The sequence below is a fragment of the Molossus molossus genome, unplaced genomic scaffold, assembly GCF_014108415.1.
Source record: "Molossus molossus isolate mMolMol1 unplaced genomic scaffold, mMolMol1.p scaffold_m16_p_16, whole genome shotgun sequence".
Classification (NCBI taxonomy): Eukaryota; Metazoa; Chordata; class Mammalia; order Chiroptera; family Molossidae; genus Molossus; species Molossus molossus.
This window is the reverse complement of record NW_023425351.1, coordinates 16,096,872-16,113,040: the sequence shown is the minus strand read 5'-3', so window position 1 is coordinate 16,113,040 and position 16,169 is coordinate 16,096,872. Positions and strand designations below refer to the sequence as shown.

The 16,169-nt window shown below is 39.2% G+C and overlaps 2 protein-coding genes across 4 annotated transcripts in view; one reads left to right on the top strand and one right to left on the bottom strand.

Moving 5' to 3' along the window:
- Positions 1-3,490, top strand: part of NSMAF (neutral sphingomyelinase activation associated factor) — a 56,654-nt gene extending 53,164 nt beyond the window's left edge. Inside the window, exons 28-31 of one of the 2 annotated variants that reach the window (XM_036264389.1) lie at positions 9-159; positions 808-910; positions 1,047-1,156; positions 2,762-3,490. In XM_036264389.1, coding sequence (XP_036120282.1) covers positions 9-159; positions 808-910; positions 1,047-1,156; positions 2,762-2,856 — 459 coding nt within the window. In that variant the 3' untranslated portion in view covers positions 2,857-3,490. The remainder of the gene's footprint in view (positions 1-8; positions 160-807; positions 911-1,046; positions 1,157-2,761) is intronic. The other variant, XM_036264387.1, reaches the window with a different exon arrangement.
- A 624-nt stretch (positions 3,491-4,114) lies between these two features.
- Positions 4,115-16,169, bottom strand: part of LOC118631793 (syndecan binding protein) — a 43,591-nt gene continuing 31,536 nt past the window's right edge. Inside the window, exons 4-9 of one of the 2 annotated variants that reach the window (XM_036264391.1) lie at positions 14,579-14,688; positions 10,470-10,628; positions 8,505-8,680; positions 6,946-7,117; positions 6,184-6,275; positions 4,115-5,284 (exon numbers count right to left, since the gene is read on the bottom strand). In XM_036264391.1, coding sequence (XP_036120284.1) covers positions 5,230-5,284; positions 6,184-6,275; positions 6,946-7,117; positions 8,505-8,680; positions 10,470-10,628; positions 14,579-14,688 — 764 coding nt within the window. In that variant the 3' untranslated portion in view covers positions 4,115-5,229. Of the gene's footprint in view, positions 5,285-6,183; positions 6,276-6,945; positions 7,118-8,504; positions 8,681-10,469; positions 10,632-14,578; positions 14,689-16,169 lie in introns of both variants that reach the window. The other variant, XM_036264390.1, reaches the window with a different exon arrangement.

Genomic DNA, 16,169 nt, shown 5'->3' with positions numbered 1-16,169 from the left:
TTCCTCAGGTGGATACCATCAGTCTAAATGCTGCGAGCACACTGCTGGTCTCAGGCACCAAGGAAGGCGCGGTGAACATCTGGGACCTCACGACGGCCACCGCATTGCACCAGATTCAGTGCCACTCAGGGCCTGTGTGTGACGCTGCTTTCAGCCCAGGTGGTGTTATCCTTTTTAATCAGATGGTACGGGGAGATTTAGAACTATTACTTTGAAATAAATAGTAAGATCCTTTTTAATACAGATGGTACGGGGAGATTTAGAACTATTACTTTGAAATAAATAGTAAGAATGTAAAAAAAACCACTTTGCTGATGACAGGTTTTGCCTATAGCTAAAGCTGCTTCATGGCAGAATACAGTCTACTTCTGCCACTTGTACCTAGTAGGAAACTGTATTGGATATTATTCTTTATTCCTCACATCAAAGGGTCATCAGTCTAGTCGCAGTGGTTCTCAACCTTCCTAATGCCGCGACCTTTTAATATAGTTCATGTTGTGACCCCCAACCATAAAATTATTTCCGTTGCTAATTTATAACTGTAATTTTGCTACTGTTATGTCTTAGGCGACCCCTGTGAAAGGGTCGTTCGATGCCCAAAGGGGTCGTGACCCACAAGTTGAGAACCGCTGGCTAGTGTAGAAACAGAAGCATTTTTTTCCCATAAGAGTTTGAGCCTTTCAGAGAGGATAGTCATTGGTTAAATAAAACAACTAGTTCAAGGAAAAGGAACATTAGGCCACTGGACTCAGAAATAAACTGAGTTACCCTGAAGCTGTAACCTGTATGTGTCACCTCATGTTACAGACAGTCGCCATGTCCTCAGCACAGGAGAAGATGGCCATGTAAACGTCATAGACGTGCAGACAGGAATGCTTATCTCCTCCATGACTTCAGATGAGCCCCAGAGGTATATTTTTTGTGGTTACTAGTGGTGAAGACATTTACACACAAGTTCATGACTGCGCCTTTGGGCTTGCTTTGGCCAGTATAATATAGCCCTTCCTTTATGATAAATAATGATTATTTCTAAATTATTCTTGCAGGTGCTTTATCTGGGATGGAAATACTGTTTTATCTGGAAGTCAGTCTGGTGAACTGCTTGTGTGGGACCTCCTCGGAGGAAAAATCAGTGAGAGAATACAGGGACACAAAGGTAAGGAGTTGGAGTTTTTCAGTTGGCCTGACCTTTCTTCCTAAAATACTGAGCCCAGACCTGCTTTCCCAGAAGTCCTAGCCACAGCAGCCAGACAGGAAAGAAACAGACATCCACATTGGAAAGGAAAAAGCAAAACTGTTATTTGCAGATAACATACTATATAGACTCCTTAAGATTCCACCAAAACTATGAGAGCTGATAAGCAAACTCAGTCAAGTAGCAGGATACAAACTTAATATTAAAACCTGCTCTCCTTTCAGGGAATTTACTGCTCTGAGGCGGACCACACCTCCATGCTGTAACTTTCCCCTCCAGCATCCTGTTGGCCAGGTGGTCGGCACCTCTTGAGTCCTTCAGCATTTACATTTATGTTAACATACATCTGACTCCAAGAAGGAAGTTTTTACATTAACTTCCATATCAAAAACCATAATAAAAACTGTAATAGTTTTTTTATGATTGTTGAAATTATTACAGATGTCCCCCCCTTTTCCTCAGTGACCCCTTCCTCCCCATTCCTACCCCCCACCTTCACACTGTTGACTGCGTACATTGGTTATACATGTCTGCATGTAAGTTCTGCTGTGCTAGTTTTTGTAATACAGGTAAAAAATACAGAAACAGCCCTGGCCGGTTTGGCTCAGCAGTTAGAGCGTCGGCCTGCGGTCCAGAGAGACCGGGGTTCGGTTCCCGCTAAGGGCACGTACCTCGGTTGCAGTTTGTCCCCAGCCCTGGTTGGTCGTGCAGGTGGCAGCCACTCCATGTGTCCCTTTCGTGTCGATGTTTCTCTGTCTGTCTCTTCCTCTCTCTCCCTCCCACTCTATCCGAACAAAAGATGGAAAAATGTCCTCGGGTGAGGATAAAAAAACACGAAAACACAAACAATATAAAAGTAATGAACTACAATGAAAAAAGCTAAGTCATCTTCTTGCCACTGTCTCCTGCCTCCCACCTCTCTTCCTTAGAGGACTTTTCCAGTTTGAGTCCTGGGTGTGTCCTCTTATTGTTGAGAGGGTTTGCATGTGTGCATAATTGTTCTTTTTTTTTCTCACTTAATAGTATCTCTTGGAGATTCAGTATATTTGCTTACATTTGCATGTTTCCTCCAGATCATTTGGAGAATTTATGGCTTTTAATTCTTCTAGTGTCTGTGGTTACAAGTAGCTGCCAACTTCCCACTGTGAGCACTGACTTCTCACCCTCATCTCTTCCGTTACCCAATTTTGTATGGTTAGTTCTTTCTAACTTTGTCAAGTGATATATCTATGCCTTTTTTTAACTAGCTTTAAATAACATTTTTACTGTTTCCAAAAGAAATGGATATAAATTAGCACATTTACACCAATTCCCCCTTTCCCTAATCTGTTTCCTTTTGTTAGCGGTACATATTTACATTCTGTTCTATACCCATAATTCCCAATTGTTTTAGCTTAACATTTAGATGGTTTCTTACTCCTCATAAGTTCCTTGTACTAGCAGTTATTTTTAATTTCTACAAAGATTGTATTATAGGATGAGACAAGACAATGTGTTATTTATTGGTGTATCTTTGGGGACCTCCTGGTCAACACACTCCCTAACCACAGTGTCTTTTTCTCTTAGGTGCTGTGACATGTATATGGATGAATGAACAGTGTAGCAGTATCATCACAGGAGGGGAAGACAGACAAATTATGTTCTGGAAATTGCAGTATTAAGTGCCTTTTCCTCTCCTGAATGTTAAATTGAACTCTATTTAATGTATTTTTAAACCAAACTTTTAAATGAATTGGTGAATGTGCAATGATAGTAATTAGAAGTTTTACCACATAAGAAATGTGTGGTTTTAAACTTTCTAAATCATGTGACTTCATTGAAAATTGTTAGTTGCCATCTTCTAAGGCAGATAAAGATACAGCAGTGTTAGGGAGAAAACATTACATTTGTAAGGCAGATGACTGTCCCAGTATGATGTTGGTCAGAGAAGACAGGTTTGAGTGGCAGAGAAGGTAGCTAAGTCTTACTTGCTAAGAGATACTAACTGGGCTGGGGAAACATTCAGAAAGCGCTCAACAATTTAGAATTTTTCGAGAAAATGTGCAGTATTCTCTACTACTTCTGAGTCACCTATTTTTGTCTTCCTGATCTACACAATTGCTGCCCACTGGGTTTCCGGGTGTGTGTGTTTTCATGGAGTGGTTACTTTCTATAACCTACTGTTCCCAGATTCTAAGAACCTGGGCATGGTAGCAGTTCTTATAACAGAAAGTTTACTGTGTACAGGGACAGTTTATTTCATTATAGCCATTAAATGCTCATCTTTTCTACAACATTAAAAATATTTTTCTGTAATGAAACCTGTTTTCATTTTCTTATTTAAATGTATTATAAAAATTAGTACCATTTGAGAACTTCAAGTATTGATCCTCCTAGAAAACCATCCTCAGTGATGTGAATGTTGTTCTCACACTCCAGACCCAAGTCCAGACAGCAAAGCAGATAAACTGGGAAACATGGTTTTCTTTTCTAATTTCCAACAAGGTAAAGCCGGATACTGGTTTTCTTTCCTGAACCACAGTAATGATGTGATTTAAAAACTTTCTATACTCATCAAAAGTATTGTTATATAAAAATGTTGTCGTATCTTGTAGGCAGTATGGCACAGGGAAAAACTGAATCCGACCAGGTGAGAGGATCTTGGGTCAGTTTGAAGTGTGCTGCTAGGGAGAATCTACAGCCTCACTGAGTCCTGGTGTTCCCGAGGACTGCAGGCCCGTCCGTCAGGTTCACAGCCGAAAGCACCTTCCCTGATACTCCCCCTCTCCTAGCAGAGGGCTCTTCTCAGGACCCCTGGGCGCCGGCTGCTGTGGAGATGAGTCTCCCACAGGTCCCAGGTGAATTTCACATGCTTATTTTCTCGGTCATGCACTAGTTTGGTGAAAGCCATGAACAGTTTCCAAATGACAATAATAGTCGGACTAAATTTTAACTTTATTTATACATATTTAATTAGAATAGGCATAAACCAAAAAGAAGAAAAATCAGGAATAAAGTGTCAATGCCATTTTGTTTACAGGGAAGAGTCAGGAAACAGAACTACTAGGACAACATTGTAAGACCATCCCCAAGGAATTAGGTTATGTAATGTTTAGAGTAAAATGTCAAAATTAACTATTATCCCACTTAATCTATAAATGAAAAAAGTAAGTCAAAAGTTTATCCTACTAGGTTTAGGAATTTTTACATTAAATATATAGTAATTCATTTCTCAGAAAATGATACCAAGTAACTTTGCGAAGAAGTTTCCGTTACACAATGACTAGAAAATCTCAAATGCAACTAAGCAGCTATGCTGTAGCTCCGTATGTAGCATTAACTTGTTCAGGGCTAGAGTACATTTCAGTTTAGTACAGAACTGCATTTTGGGTGTTAGAAAGGCAGCAATCGTTATATTTTGGCTTTTATTCTAGATGCTTAACATAGTTAAGGCGACAGTTCAAGCATATTAAGTGAAGGTAGTTAAAATGTAATGATAATTAATGCAATCTCTTGCAACCCACACACACTGTATAATGCTTACATGGAATAAAACAGTGTTATTTAAATTCGTGTTTTATAGACACACTACACACACAGAACTAAAAAAACGATCAGAAGCAATCATTCTAAATGTACATGGTAACAGTGAAAGTGCAAATATGCCATAGAACTAAAGTAATACGAACAGCACTACTTGATTTCTAGGACAGAAGTGACTGGTTCTACCACAAAGCTAAGCTTGCATCAGTCATTCTAATCATCATGGCTTATAAAAGCATCAGGTTTCCAGCAGAAAAAACTATTCTATGAAAGTCAGCAAATCTTTTGAAAGTTTCACATCTGTAAAACCAGGATAAGGCTACAACTATTTTGCAGTCTGAACAAGGTATCAGATCGAACAGTTAAGATTCCCCGCCATACTGTAGGATAGAAAGGACCTCATGCAGCACTGCTCCCTGGTTCCTGGGAAGCTTCCTGTGCATAATAGAAAGTGAAGTTGCCAAAGAAGTGAACTGGAGAAGTTCCGCCAAGTTTCCACTGTGTCATGACATTTAAACCTCGGGAACAGTGTGGTCCATCAGGCTTTTCATAATGCTTGGTGCCATCCTACAAGAGAGTCGCTTTTATTAAATACTGAAGTTTTGGGTTTCTTTTCTCAAAAATTCTATGTTGATCCAAGAAAACCCCAATTCAAACTTAGTACCTGCTTAGTATCTGTTATCAAGTGGGATGGTGGGGAAGGTCTTTTTCATGAGTTCTGATCTAAGGGCTCATGTAATCTAGTTTTGCAAGGCTATGTGTATCTTAGCTAGAAAAGTTAGATAAAATGCAAGTAAGTTTGTGTATCAAGGCTGACGATTTTAAAAAGAAAGAAAATGAGAATGCTGTTATGATCTGGGAGGGAAATTCAGGGAGAGGGACACCTCTCACTCACTTAAGAAGAGAGAACTCTAGAACAATTAGTCCTGACAGTAACTTCTTTTTTCACACCCAGAGTAAGCTACTTGCTTTCTACCCAGACTAAAACTAACAAAAATTTCATTACAACTGTGTGTTGTTTCTAAATCTTTTTAATCTTATTTCCACATGCAAAATAGAATCTGCAAAAAAGGATTCTAAGTTGCCTTGGCAAAAACAGCTCTGCTAGAACCAAGATTTTAAAAGCTCCAGGGAAGACAACCCCTGCTGCCCCTTGTCTAGTCTCCCTTCCCAGTTCCAGTCCTCATCCCCAAACACCTCTCCACACCTCCACCTGCCTCCTGAGAAGCTGGAAAATAAGCACTGTGACTCCTAACATCCAGTACGCAAGAATTTGCCAGGAATCACCATGAGCAGATTTCCACGGAGCAGAGAAACCAGAGGCGGCTGTGAATTTCTCTGATTTAAACAATTTACTCCAAATTTTTAGATAAATACCAAAGAACCAAAAGTTTTGGAATTAAAAGCCCAGTGCTTATATTAAGCCACCTAACCATAAGCACTGAGTTAAAGAGTTGTCTACTTACCGTTTAATAATATGTTCAAAGATAAAAGCAGGCATGACTGTAATAGTGACCACAGTCCCAGATGTTGACAGTATGTCTGCAATTTGAGAGTCCTGTTGAAAACACATAAATTTAAATTAATTCCACGTTTTATTCAATAAACATAGAATTATGTTATTCTTGTTAATTTTATAGGTGGTAGCAAAAGTGCTAAGTAAACTGAGTTGACTATTTTAACAACAACAAAAAAACATACCACCTATCTTTTTATTTCTTAAGATTAAATAATTTTCCCTATGTACAATATTACCACATCCCCTCAATTAAATAAAGTTTATGAAATAAGCATGTCATAATGAAAACCTTTAGACCTTAAAATAGCCCTACGTAGGAATTTATGGATGGAAAATAAATAAAACAAAGTACTAGTATGAACAGAAACTATCAATTACTCGTTTCCTACAATCTGGATTGAAAAATGTTAGACAATCATTCATTCAAAATGCCATCAAAACCTTCAGTGCCTATGTCTCCACAGAATTCTAGTCCAAGGGCCTCCAGAGATCATATAGTTCAGCCCCCTTGTTACAGGAACAGTAATGCCAGAAACAGCCAAGATAAACCTTGGCCTGAGGAAAGCTAGCCCAGGTCCCATGTCACCTATCTCCCACTGTGTTTCCGTATTTTGGAGGGCAGTAAGAAAGCAGCACCACCTAAACAGACAAATAAAAAAGACATTTGCTAAAATAAAACCAGCAGAACAAGACAAGTTCTATCCCTTACCTTCAATCCAATGACATTCTGCCCATTAATTTCACAGATGTTATGTTCTGTGAGAAGACCGTTTCTGGCTGCAGAACTGTCTTTCACTATGGATGTTATTTTTCCATTTTTAAAAATAAAACCAACATGTCCAGTACTATCCTTGTGCATAGTAATTGTGCGTTCAAAGGGCCTGTAAACATAATGGGTTAAATGAAAAATCACACGGTAAACATTTTCATGAATTTCTATTCTACCACACTGGATGCTTTGTTATAATAAACGCAGTGTTTCTAATAATAGCAACTAAGTATGGCTATGATTTTGCACATTCACAGAACATCTTAGCGTAAAAAATTATAGTTGACCCTTCAACAATGTGGGGGGTTAGGAGCACTGACCCCATGCAGCTAAAAATCTACATAAACTTAACTAGTAGGCCATCCTCATTTGCAGATTCCCAACAGTGGCTCAAAAAAGTTGACTCTACACCACCAGTTTAAACTGCATAGGTCCAAATATTAATTAAATCCATGTATTAGTGGACCCTCGTGATTCAAACCCATGTTCAAAGGTCAACTGCATTTTTTTTTTATTTATCCATTATGGTTTGCCTAAATTACTACAAGATGTACTTTTTTATGTATCCATACTTAACTGGCTTCCAGAAAGCGCCTTTTAGAAAGGAAGGCATGTAGCGATTACAACAAGGCAGTCAGCTGTCTGCTCTCAAAAGCTACCATGCCCATTACACTTGCTCACCTGTCTATAATCCTGTCATGTCAGTATATGGGTTTTCTGATAAACCTGTGTTTTATAAAATACAGAAAAGTCATGTCTTCTTGTTGGTTCACATTACTCTTTTCATTAGATATAAAGTAAAAATGGCATTCATCTACAAAATAATTACTGAACACCTACCATGTGTGAGAAACTAGAAACACAAAAAGTTTAAGGTGAATAAAAATGCCAAAGCTAACTCCTAACGATATGACACAGGCCCACCCTTAACACCTATGACAGCCGGGCCGGGGCAAAAAATAAATGGAGGCCCATATTTCATGTGCTAGATGTTTAAGGTATAAATGGACTAACTGCTAAATAAAACATTCTATCCTCCCACTGTGACAACTAGAGCTTCATAACAACCCACAAAACCAGGTTTGTGTTTTAGAACTCATAGGCTGTTACCGTTCTGCAGGGACCCTGGCCCTTACACACTAGAGATGGGGTGTTTCAGCAGTAAACTGCAAAGTGAGATAAAGGACACCATGCTGCTAAGTTATTTTTCCAATGTACATTTTCTATTTTCTAGAGAAATAGATTAAAATAGAGAAGTAACTTCTTAGAGGATGAATTTCTATAAGCTCTGAAATATAAATGTATGCAAAATCAGAATGCTACTTTTTAAAAAACCAAACTATATAAGAAAAGTCTGCACCCCACAATTTTATGACTAAGGCTCATCAATAACATTTGATTACTTTCTGCAACAAAATACTATATTCACAGAATCTGAAAAGCCCAAGAAAAAGGAAAAATGGTCTTGCATTTCCATTTGAAGGGTTTAGTCAGCTTACCTGTCACGAACAGTCATAGTAATCTTCTCTCCAAAAGCCTGTTTGAGCACCTTGTGTGCTTTATCAGAGCTCCAGCCTGCACAGTTGTCCCCGTTGATCTGCAGTACTTGGTCCCCGAATCTCAGACCAACCAATGAAGCTGGAGAATTTGCCTGGACAAGCTGAACAAATACACCCTAGAGAGTAAGAAAATAACATTAGTCATTTATCACTGTTATGATATAGTTTTACAATGATGGAAAAAATTAGGAAGCAAATGTTTAGGTCTAGGAATCCACCTTAGTAATTAAAAAAAAAAAATTTACGTAAGTATTATGTATCATTGCCCCCAAAAAAGAAACTGAAAATTTTATCAAGGCAAGAATCCCAGGAAATAAGGCAAAAAAGGTAAAATCTCAGTAATAACTTATACCTCAAATCATGACCTATCTGCCCAACTTCAATCACCCTCTTCATCTTGGAATAAAAAGACTATGGAAAACAAAGTAGGATTATTATAATAGATGTACACTTCTATGAGTCTGACAATACTGAATAGGTATTAACCACATGGTCATTATTTAGGGGAAAAGCAAGTCAACTGTTAGAAGTATTGTGGTTCTTTTACAGTTTAAAAAACTTATTAAATTTAACTCTACCTATTGAGCTGAAGGATTCCTTTACCCACTTGCTAAACTATGCATAATTAAGAATAGGGTTTATTTAACAGCCTAAAAATGTGGGCACATACAATACCACTCCAGTTCTTACAAAGAATCCACTATGAAATAAATATAGGAAACTCGAGTATGTTTAAGATATTTTTACTTATATAAACTCAAGCTCAGACATTGAACAAAATATACACAAACAAGTATAGAAGAGTGAACCTGACACAGCCTGAAAGCATCTGCAAGGCTAGACCCTTTCTACCACCTTAAGCTGGGTCAGCATGACTTCTGTCGTGTATCCTCGACTTCAGTCTAGGAGGTATAGGAACACTAGGCAGCATCTGTAATGTGGTCTAACCACTGGGCTTTGTCCAAGTGGACAAACCCACTGGAAGGGTAACTGCAGTTGGGGGGTAGAGGCCTATGAAGAGTATCTTGTCTCCTTAGGACAGAGGAAAGCAGAGAAGAAACCCCTGCACAAGGGAAAGCAAACACTCTATTCACTGAAAAGGAAGGGAAAGGAGCAAAGTCAGAGCTTCCCAAAGAAGTATGCTGATGCGTCTGGAGTAAGCTACAAGTGTATAAAGACATCGATGGTCTGGCCGGTGTGGCTCAATGGTTGAGTGTTGACCCATGCACCAAGAGGTCACGGGTTAGATTCCCAGTCAGGACACATGCCCAGGTTGTGGGCCTGATCCCCAATGTGGGGCATGCCAGAGGAGGCCAATTGATGTTCCTCTTATCGATGTTTCTATCTCTCTCCCTCTCACTTCCTCTCTCTGTAAAATCAATAAAGGGGGGGGGAATATATATATATATATATATATATATATATATATATATATACACATACATACATACACACACACACACATCGATGCCCTCAGCCCCCTAGGTAGGAAGCAGGGTTGGGGCATCCTGCCAAGATCAGCCTCAACCATTTACCACATTGTGCCATGCTCATTATTTTCTATTTCCCTATTGAAAAGATTAGACACACGAGCTGAGATCTCAGTACTAAAAAGGAATCCAATAAGGCAATATCTAAAACCATAAATTGGAGTAAAGACTTAGCACATCCTTAACAACCCTGAATACGTCCTACAAGAGTAACCCTGTTTAATTTCTTCAGTGTGGTTATGGGGAGACAGGAAGTAATTCTAAAGGTAAAGTAATGGCTTCCTAAGAGTCTTCTCAATTATAGACACACCCATGTAGTTTACTAAAGCATTTCAGTTTAAATGATTCTAACACTGATCACTTAATATTCTAAAAGTTATTTAGACAAGTTCATATAGACATTAAAAATACTTACATTATCTACTGATTTAAGCCTGAGCCCAATTTTTCCATCTTGATCCTTACACAGAATGACTTCACGAATCCCTTGCTTAATTTCTGCTCTACGAATTCCAACATCATTACCAGTTACAGGAGCCACCATGTAGTTCATACTGGAAGGTCTTGCTACCAACTGCTGACAAGAAGATACACAACATGTCAGTATTTACAACATTCTCCATGCAAAAAAAAAAAGACAAAAACTAAAATGATGAATAATGAATAAACGCAGTTATGGTTTCCCAGAAAGTAATCTAGAAATTATTTCCTCAAATGATTTGATTCATACAAAAATGACCCTGGTTTTTATTTACTACTTCCTCAGGTAACTTATTCCCACGTTGTCTGCTGCCTTCTACATTCACTGCCATTTGTTTCGTGTGTACTTTGGCTTGCCTTCAACTCAAATATATGATCTTTGAAATTAAAGGCCATATCACACTTTTGAAACTTATGTAACATCTTCCAGAGGGTTCTTTTATATAGTCTGATCTTTAGCAACCCACTTACCCTGTCAGAGCTTCTAGAACAGGGCACCCTCCTCACCGCCCGCACTGCGAGGACTGAAAGTGCGCACCATGGGCGCCAGCACACCGGGCAGCCCGGTCTTCCTTCCGTCCCTTCGATAACCGCCTATGACAGCCGACTGTAGGCACAGTGTAGACTGCCCTAGAACAGCAGGGGCTTGTGCCAGGTATCATATTTCACATTTTTCATTGTTTTCAAAACCAAAATTGGCTTATTATTTTAAGTGGATCCCTTCCTCAACCAAAAAGACAGCGGAGAAGAGCTTAACACGGCTTGCTTGGAATCTTTCATAAAAAGCTCTGATCTACCTAAGAATTGGGATTGTTGTAGGGAAAGAGGAACCTCAGCTATACACCATAGAGTGCAGTTTTTGTTCAGAATTCATGGTAATGATGACAGCATATTCTAAAGCTGAGTCTAACAGGAACCATACACACATACCACACACACAACGATACCAAAAATCAAAACAATACGAGAATATATTACTTATGAAGAATTACAAAGGTTCAAAACGAGAAATAATGAACAGCTATGAGATAGGGAAATCAGGTAATGGGATAGATAAAGAAAAACTTCAGATACAAATGAATTATTTAGTTCAGCTAGAATACAGAAAAAGGGGGGGGGGGGTTTGGAGCGGGTTTTTAGAAATTATTTATTTTCTCCAGCAAGTATACTGAATTACCTACATGTGTCCTTACTTACCGTGGCCATGATGACCAACACCACGTTACTTCTGCCCCTTCTCCCATTCCCTGTATGCAACCATCTGTCTGGCGAAGGTTACTCCAAGAACCTTCTAGATAATCTCTCTGTTTCCACTCTTGTCCTTCTACTATCTACTTTCCACACAGCAAGCACAGAAATATTTTTTAAAAATCAGATTACAGCCCAGCTGGTGTGGCTCAGTAGACTGAGCATCATCCCATGGATGGAGAGGTCCCAGTTCAATTCCCGGTCAGGGCACATGCCCAGGTTTCGGGCTCAATTCCCAGTAGGGGGCGTGCAGGAGGCAGCCAATGAATGTTCCTCTCTAACATTGATGTTTCTCTTTCTCTCTCTCCCTTACTCTCTCTCTCAAAAAAATCAATAAAAACATATCTTTTTTAAAAAACAGATTACACCACTCCCACAACTCAGATCCCAATCCCTCGCAATGGTCCAGGTCACAGACAACCACCTGGCCCTAACCACCCTGCAGTGCCATCTGCTACAAAGTTCTGCCTTGTTTCCTCTGCCTAACAGACAGACCTTGTCTCTCAGGTCTGCCAAGTTCCTTTATGCCTGAAGGTCCTTCAATTTCTCCATGCACACACATGGCATGCTCTCCACCAGGCCCACAGGCCTCACTCCCTCCTTCAATCAGCTCCCTGCTCGAGGGTCGACGTTTCAGAGAACATACACGCTTGCCCTATTGAAATACAGCCCTGGCACTGATTCATCTGCTCTTCCTCGACGTGCCCTAAGTATTGGTTATTTGTTTAGAATGTGAGTTTCACTAGAGTGGGAAGAGTTCTAGAAATCTCCAACTATAAATTAAAGCAAAAAAAAAAAGGTAAGGGACTACAAGCCCTGATTCAGATATTTCAAAGATGGAGGTTCAGATCATCCCACTAGGTATTAAAAAAAGAAAAGGCCAAAGAGCCAGACAAGTAAAGAATGTGTAGCAGAAAAGGAAGTCTTAATACTGACTACTATGGTCTCCTGACTAGTTACCAAAATAAGGATCACAGCAGCTAGTATTCTCTTCTTTTCTGCTGTGTATCTATAAATTTTCTGTACATGTAGCAATTAATCTGTTCATTCGTCCCTACCTTTTACTTTAATACATGAATTGTTGGCAGTGGTTAAAACTTCATGCTTTTATGTTTAGATTAAAAGTATTCAGTTGGGAATGTGAATACTCAGAGGGGTAATTACCCCACACAGCACTTGACCCCATGGACCACTGCTCTGAGGTGGCCACGGTAACTGGTGGTGTCCTATTCTGGGGACAGGGTTAGAGTAACTTCATTTTATCAGAGGTAACTGGCTTAATTATTGTACGCTCTGAATTAAGAATGATTTTGATAGCTCTAAAAATGTGTAGACAAAGAAAATAAGAATATGCACCAGAGATCATGTGTAAACCAGCAAACCCTAAAATATTTACTGTGGCTTCCTTAATAGAAAATGTTTGCTGAACCTCATTTTTATGAAGAACAGCATCTTTTAAGGGGAAACTATAAAGTTGTTATTGCTGTTGTGTGAAGTCAGAATACTGCAGAAGTGTGGGGATAAACTGAGTAGTCAAAGGAGTAGGCAGTGCCAGGTAATAAACCACGTTGTCCGTCAGCTCCAAACCCACCCTTCTACACTCTACTTAGTGATGCTGAGGTTGAACTGGGCAAATTACATTTTCCTTCTGGTTAGCACCCACCACATGAGGCACCAGAGGGAGACTGGAAGGCTGGAGGAGGACAAGTGCCTTGCTCCTTCTTGCATGCTTCTGGTTCCTGCCAGCACCGCCTGGGCTAGCCCGAGACCCTGGCGGCAGCAGTTAACTCTATTCTCTGTAACGTACTGACACTCCCAGAACCAAACTCCACGCAAACCTTCAGAGGTACCAGCACTGCCAGTGGTGAGCCCCCTCCAAGGCCCCAAGCTTCTAGGTTCTGACAACTCCAACCTCTTCCCTGTTACTCCAATCCTAGGAAGAGTAGCGACTTTCTGCAATTACCACTGTATTCCATTTTTGCTTTCTTCAATTCTTCAACCTCTTTGTCTAATTTCTTAAATTATCTGTTAAAATATCTACTGTGATTTGTTTTCCCAAATGGACCCTAACTGATATAAGCAAGTTTTCAATAAATAGTTGGTAAATAAATAAATATCAGGAACTTTATTAAGCACTGGGGTTATGGCAACAAGATATATATTGACCCCATCCTTCCTGAAGTATTTAACCATAATAATAATTGCATTAAAGTGTGATGGTCTTATCACACTTAACAAATGACCTTAACAAAAGGCTGAGATACAATGTATTTAAACTTAGAATTTGGAGTCTAATAACAAGGAACATTAGATCTCAAAACGTTAAAAAATTTTGAGTAAAAAAAAGATATGATAGACCTGTACTTCGTAATGATTACTCAAGCAGCAGCTTAGTACCGTCTGCTGTAAGACACGCTAGAGGAAATTAAGAGATGCCTGGAATAACTTAGGTTAGAAGTACAGAAACTGAGCAGGGTTACAGAAGGACTGGAATGGACAAAATGAACACAAGAAACATGGTGGAGACAGAATCATTAGATCTTAATAACTGACTAAATGCAGAAGACTCAGGAGAATGGACTAGTCAAAGCAACTGAATTTTTAACTCCTAATAAATAAAGTGGTAAAGCACAAAGGAAATAGACTATTTAGAAGTAATATTCAGAAGGGAGTCTAAAATTTCTGAGAAGTTAATGTTAAAGTTATAAATATGTGAGTTAGCCACAAAGAGGAGAGCTTATATTTATGTGTAAAGTATAATTTTATATAATTCAAAATTAATTACACTATACATACCCCCTGAGTTGGTGCTCCAGGGACCATGGCCATATTTGCACGTATTTCTTCTTCATTTAAACTCAGGCCCATGTACTGAGAAAGCTCCGGATACAATTTAGGATAGAAATCTAATATAAATAAATGAATAAAGAAAGAAAAAAACATTGGTAGAATATTCAAAACGAAAACTGTCGTTATAATGGGCTTCTACTTTTATTAATAATCTCAGGCTTCTAAAAATTCATAGGAGTAGAAATAATTTTTCCAAATAAATTATCTTACCTTTCCTTTTTCTTAAAATAAACTGACTTGATTAGCAATTATGTGAACCACCACTGATTCTCCAATATAGAATAACTGAGCAAAAATGTCTGCTGTCAAGGTAGCTACCTTATAACTCATTTAGTAAAAATGGCTATAAAATGATTCTTCTGAACTACAATTGTTTTTTAAAAATCAAAGCTTATAAATTTATTTAGTGTCATGCCATTTTTAGAATGTGAACCACATTCGATGAAATCTTGGAAACAGTATATTTAAATATTAACAGTATTTAACTTAGTAACAGAGTTAGATAAAATTTTCCAAAAGTTCTTTACATGATTTTTTTTTATGACTTAATAAAATACATTTTCTAAAAAAAAAAAAAAAAAAAAAAGTTATAAATATTATGAGGCCACAAAAACCAATTTAAGCCCTGCCCCTGTGGCTCAGTGATTGAGCATCGACCCATGCCAGTTCGATTCCCAGTCAGGGCACATGCCCAGGTTGTGGGCCAAAATCCCCAGTGGGGGGCATGCAGGAGGTGGCCAATCGATGTTCTCTCTCATCAATGTTTCTCTCTCTCTCCCCTTCTCCTTTTCTCTCTAAAATGAATAAAGAAAAAAAAATTTTTTAAACAAAAAAACCACCCTGGACAGTTTGGCTCAGCAGTTAGAGCGTCAGCCCACAGTCCAGAGAGACCTGGGTTTGGTTCCCACTAAGAAACCAGCCCCAGTTGGGGTTGTGCAGGAGGCAGCCACTTGATGTGTCCCTTTCATGTCAATGTTTCTCTCTCTCTCTCGTCCTCTTTCTCCCTCCCATTCTATCTTAACAAAAATGGAAAAATGTCCTTTGGTGAGGATTAAAAAAAAATCTACTTGCCCTGGCCGGTTTGGCTCAGCGGTTAGAGCGTCGGCCTGCGGTCCTGAGAGACCCGGGTTCGGTTCCCGCTAAGGGCGCGTACCTCAGTTGCAGTTTGTCCCCGGCCCTGGTCGGTTGTGCGGGTGGCAGCCACTCGATGTGTTCCTTTCACATCGATGTTTCTCTCTCTCTCCCTCCCGTTCTACCTGAACAAAAAATGGAAAAATGTCCTCCGGTGAGGATAAAAAAAAAAAAAAAAAAATCTACTTAACACTCCTTTTGTACCTTAAGTCTTATTTTGGAGCTCTCTTTTTTTTTGTTGTTTTTTTATTCTCACCTAAGGACACTTTTCCATTTATCTTCAGATAGAGTAAGAGGGGGAAAGAGAGAGAAATATCAATGCAAGAGAGACACATCGATTGGCTGCCTCCCACATGACCCCAACTGAGGCCAGGGACCAAACCACAACCCAGGTACGTGCCCCTGA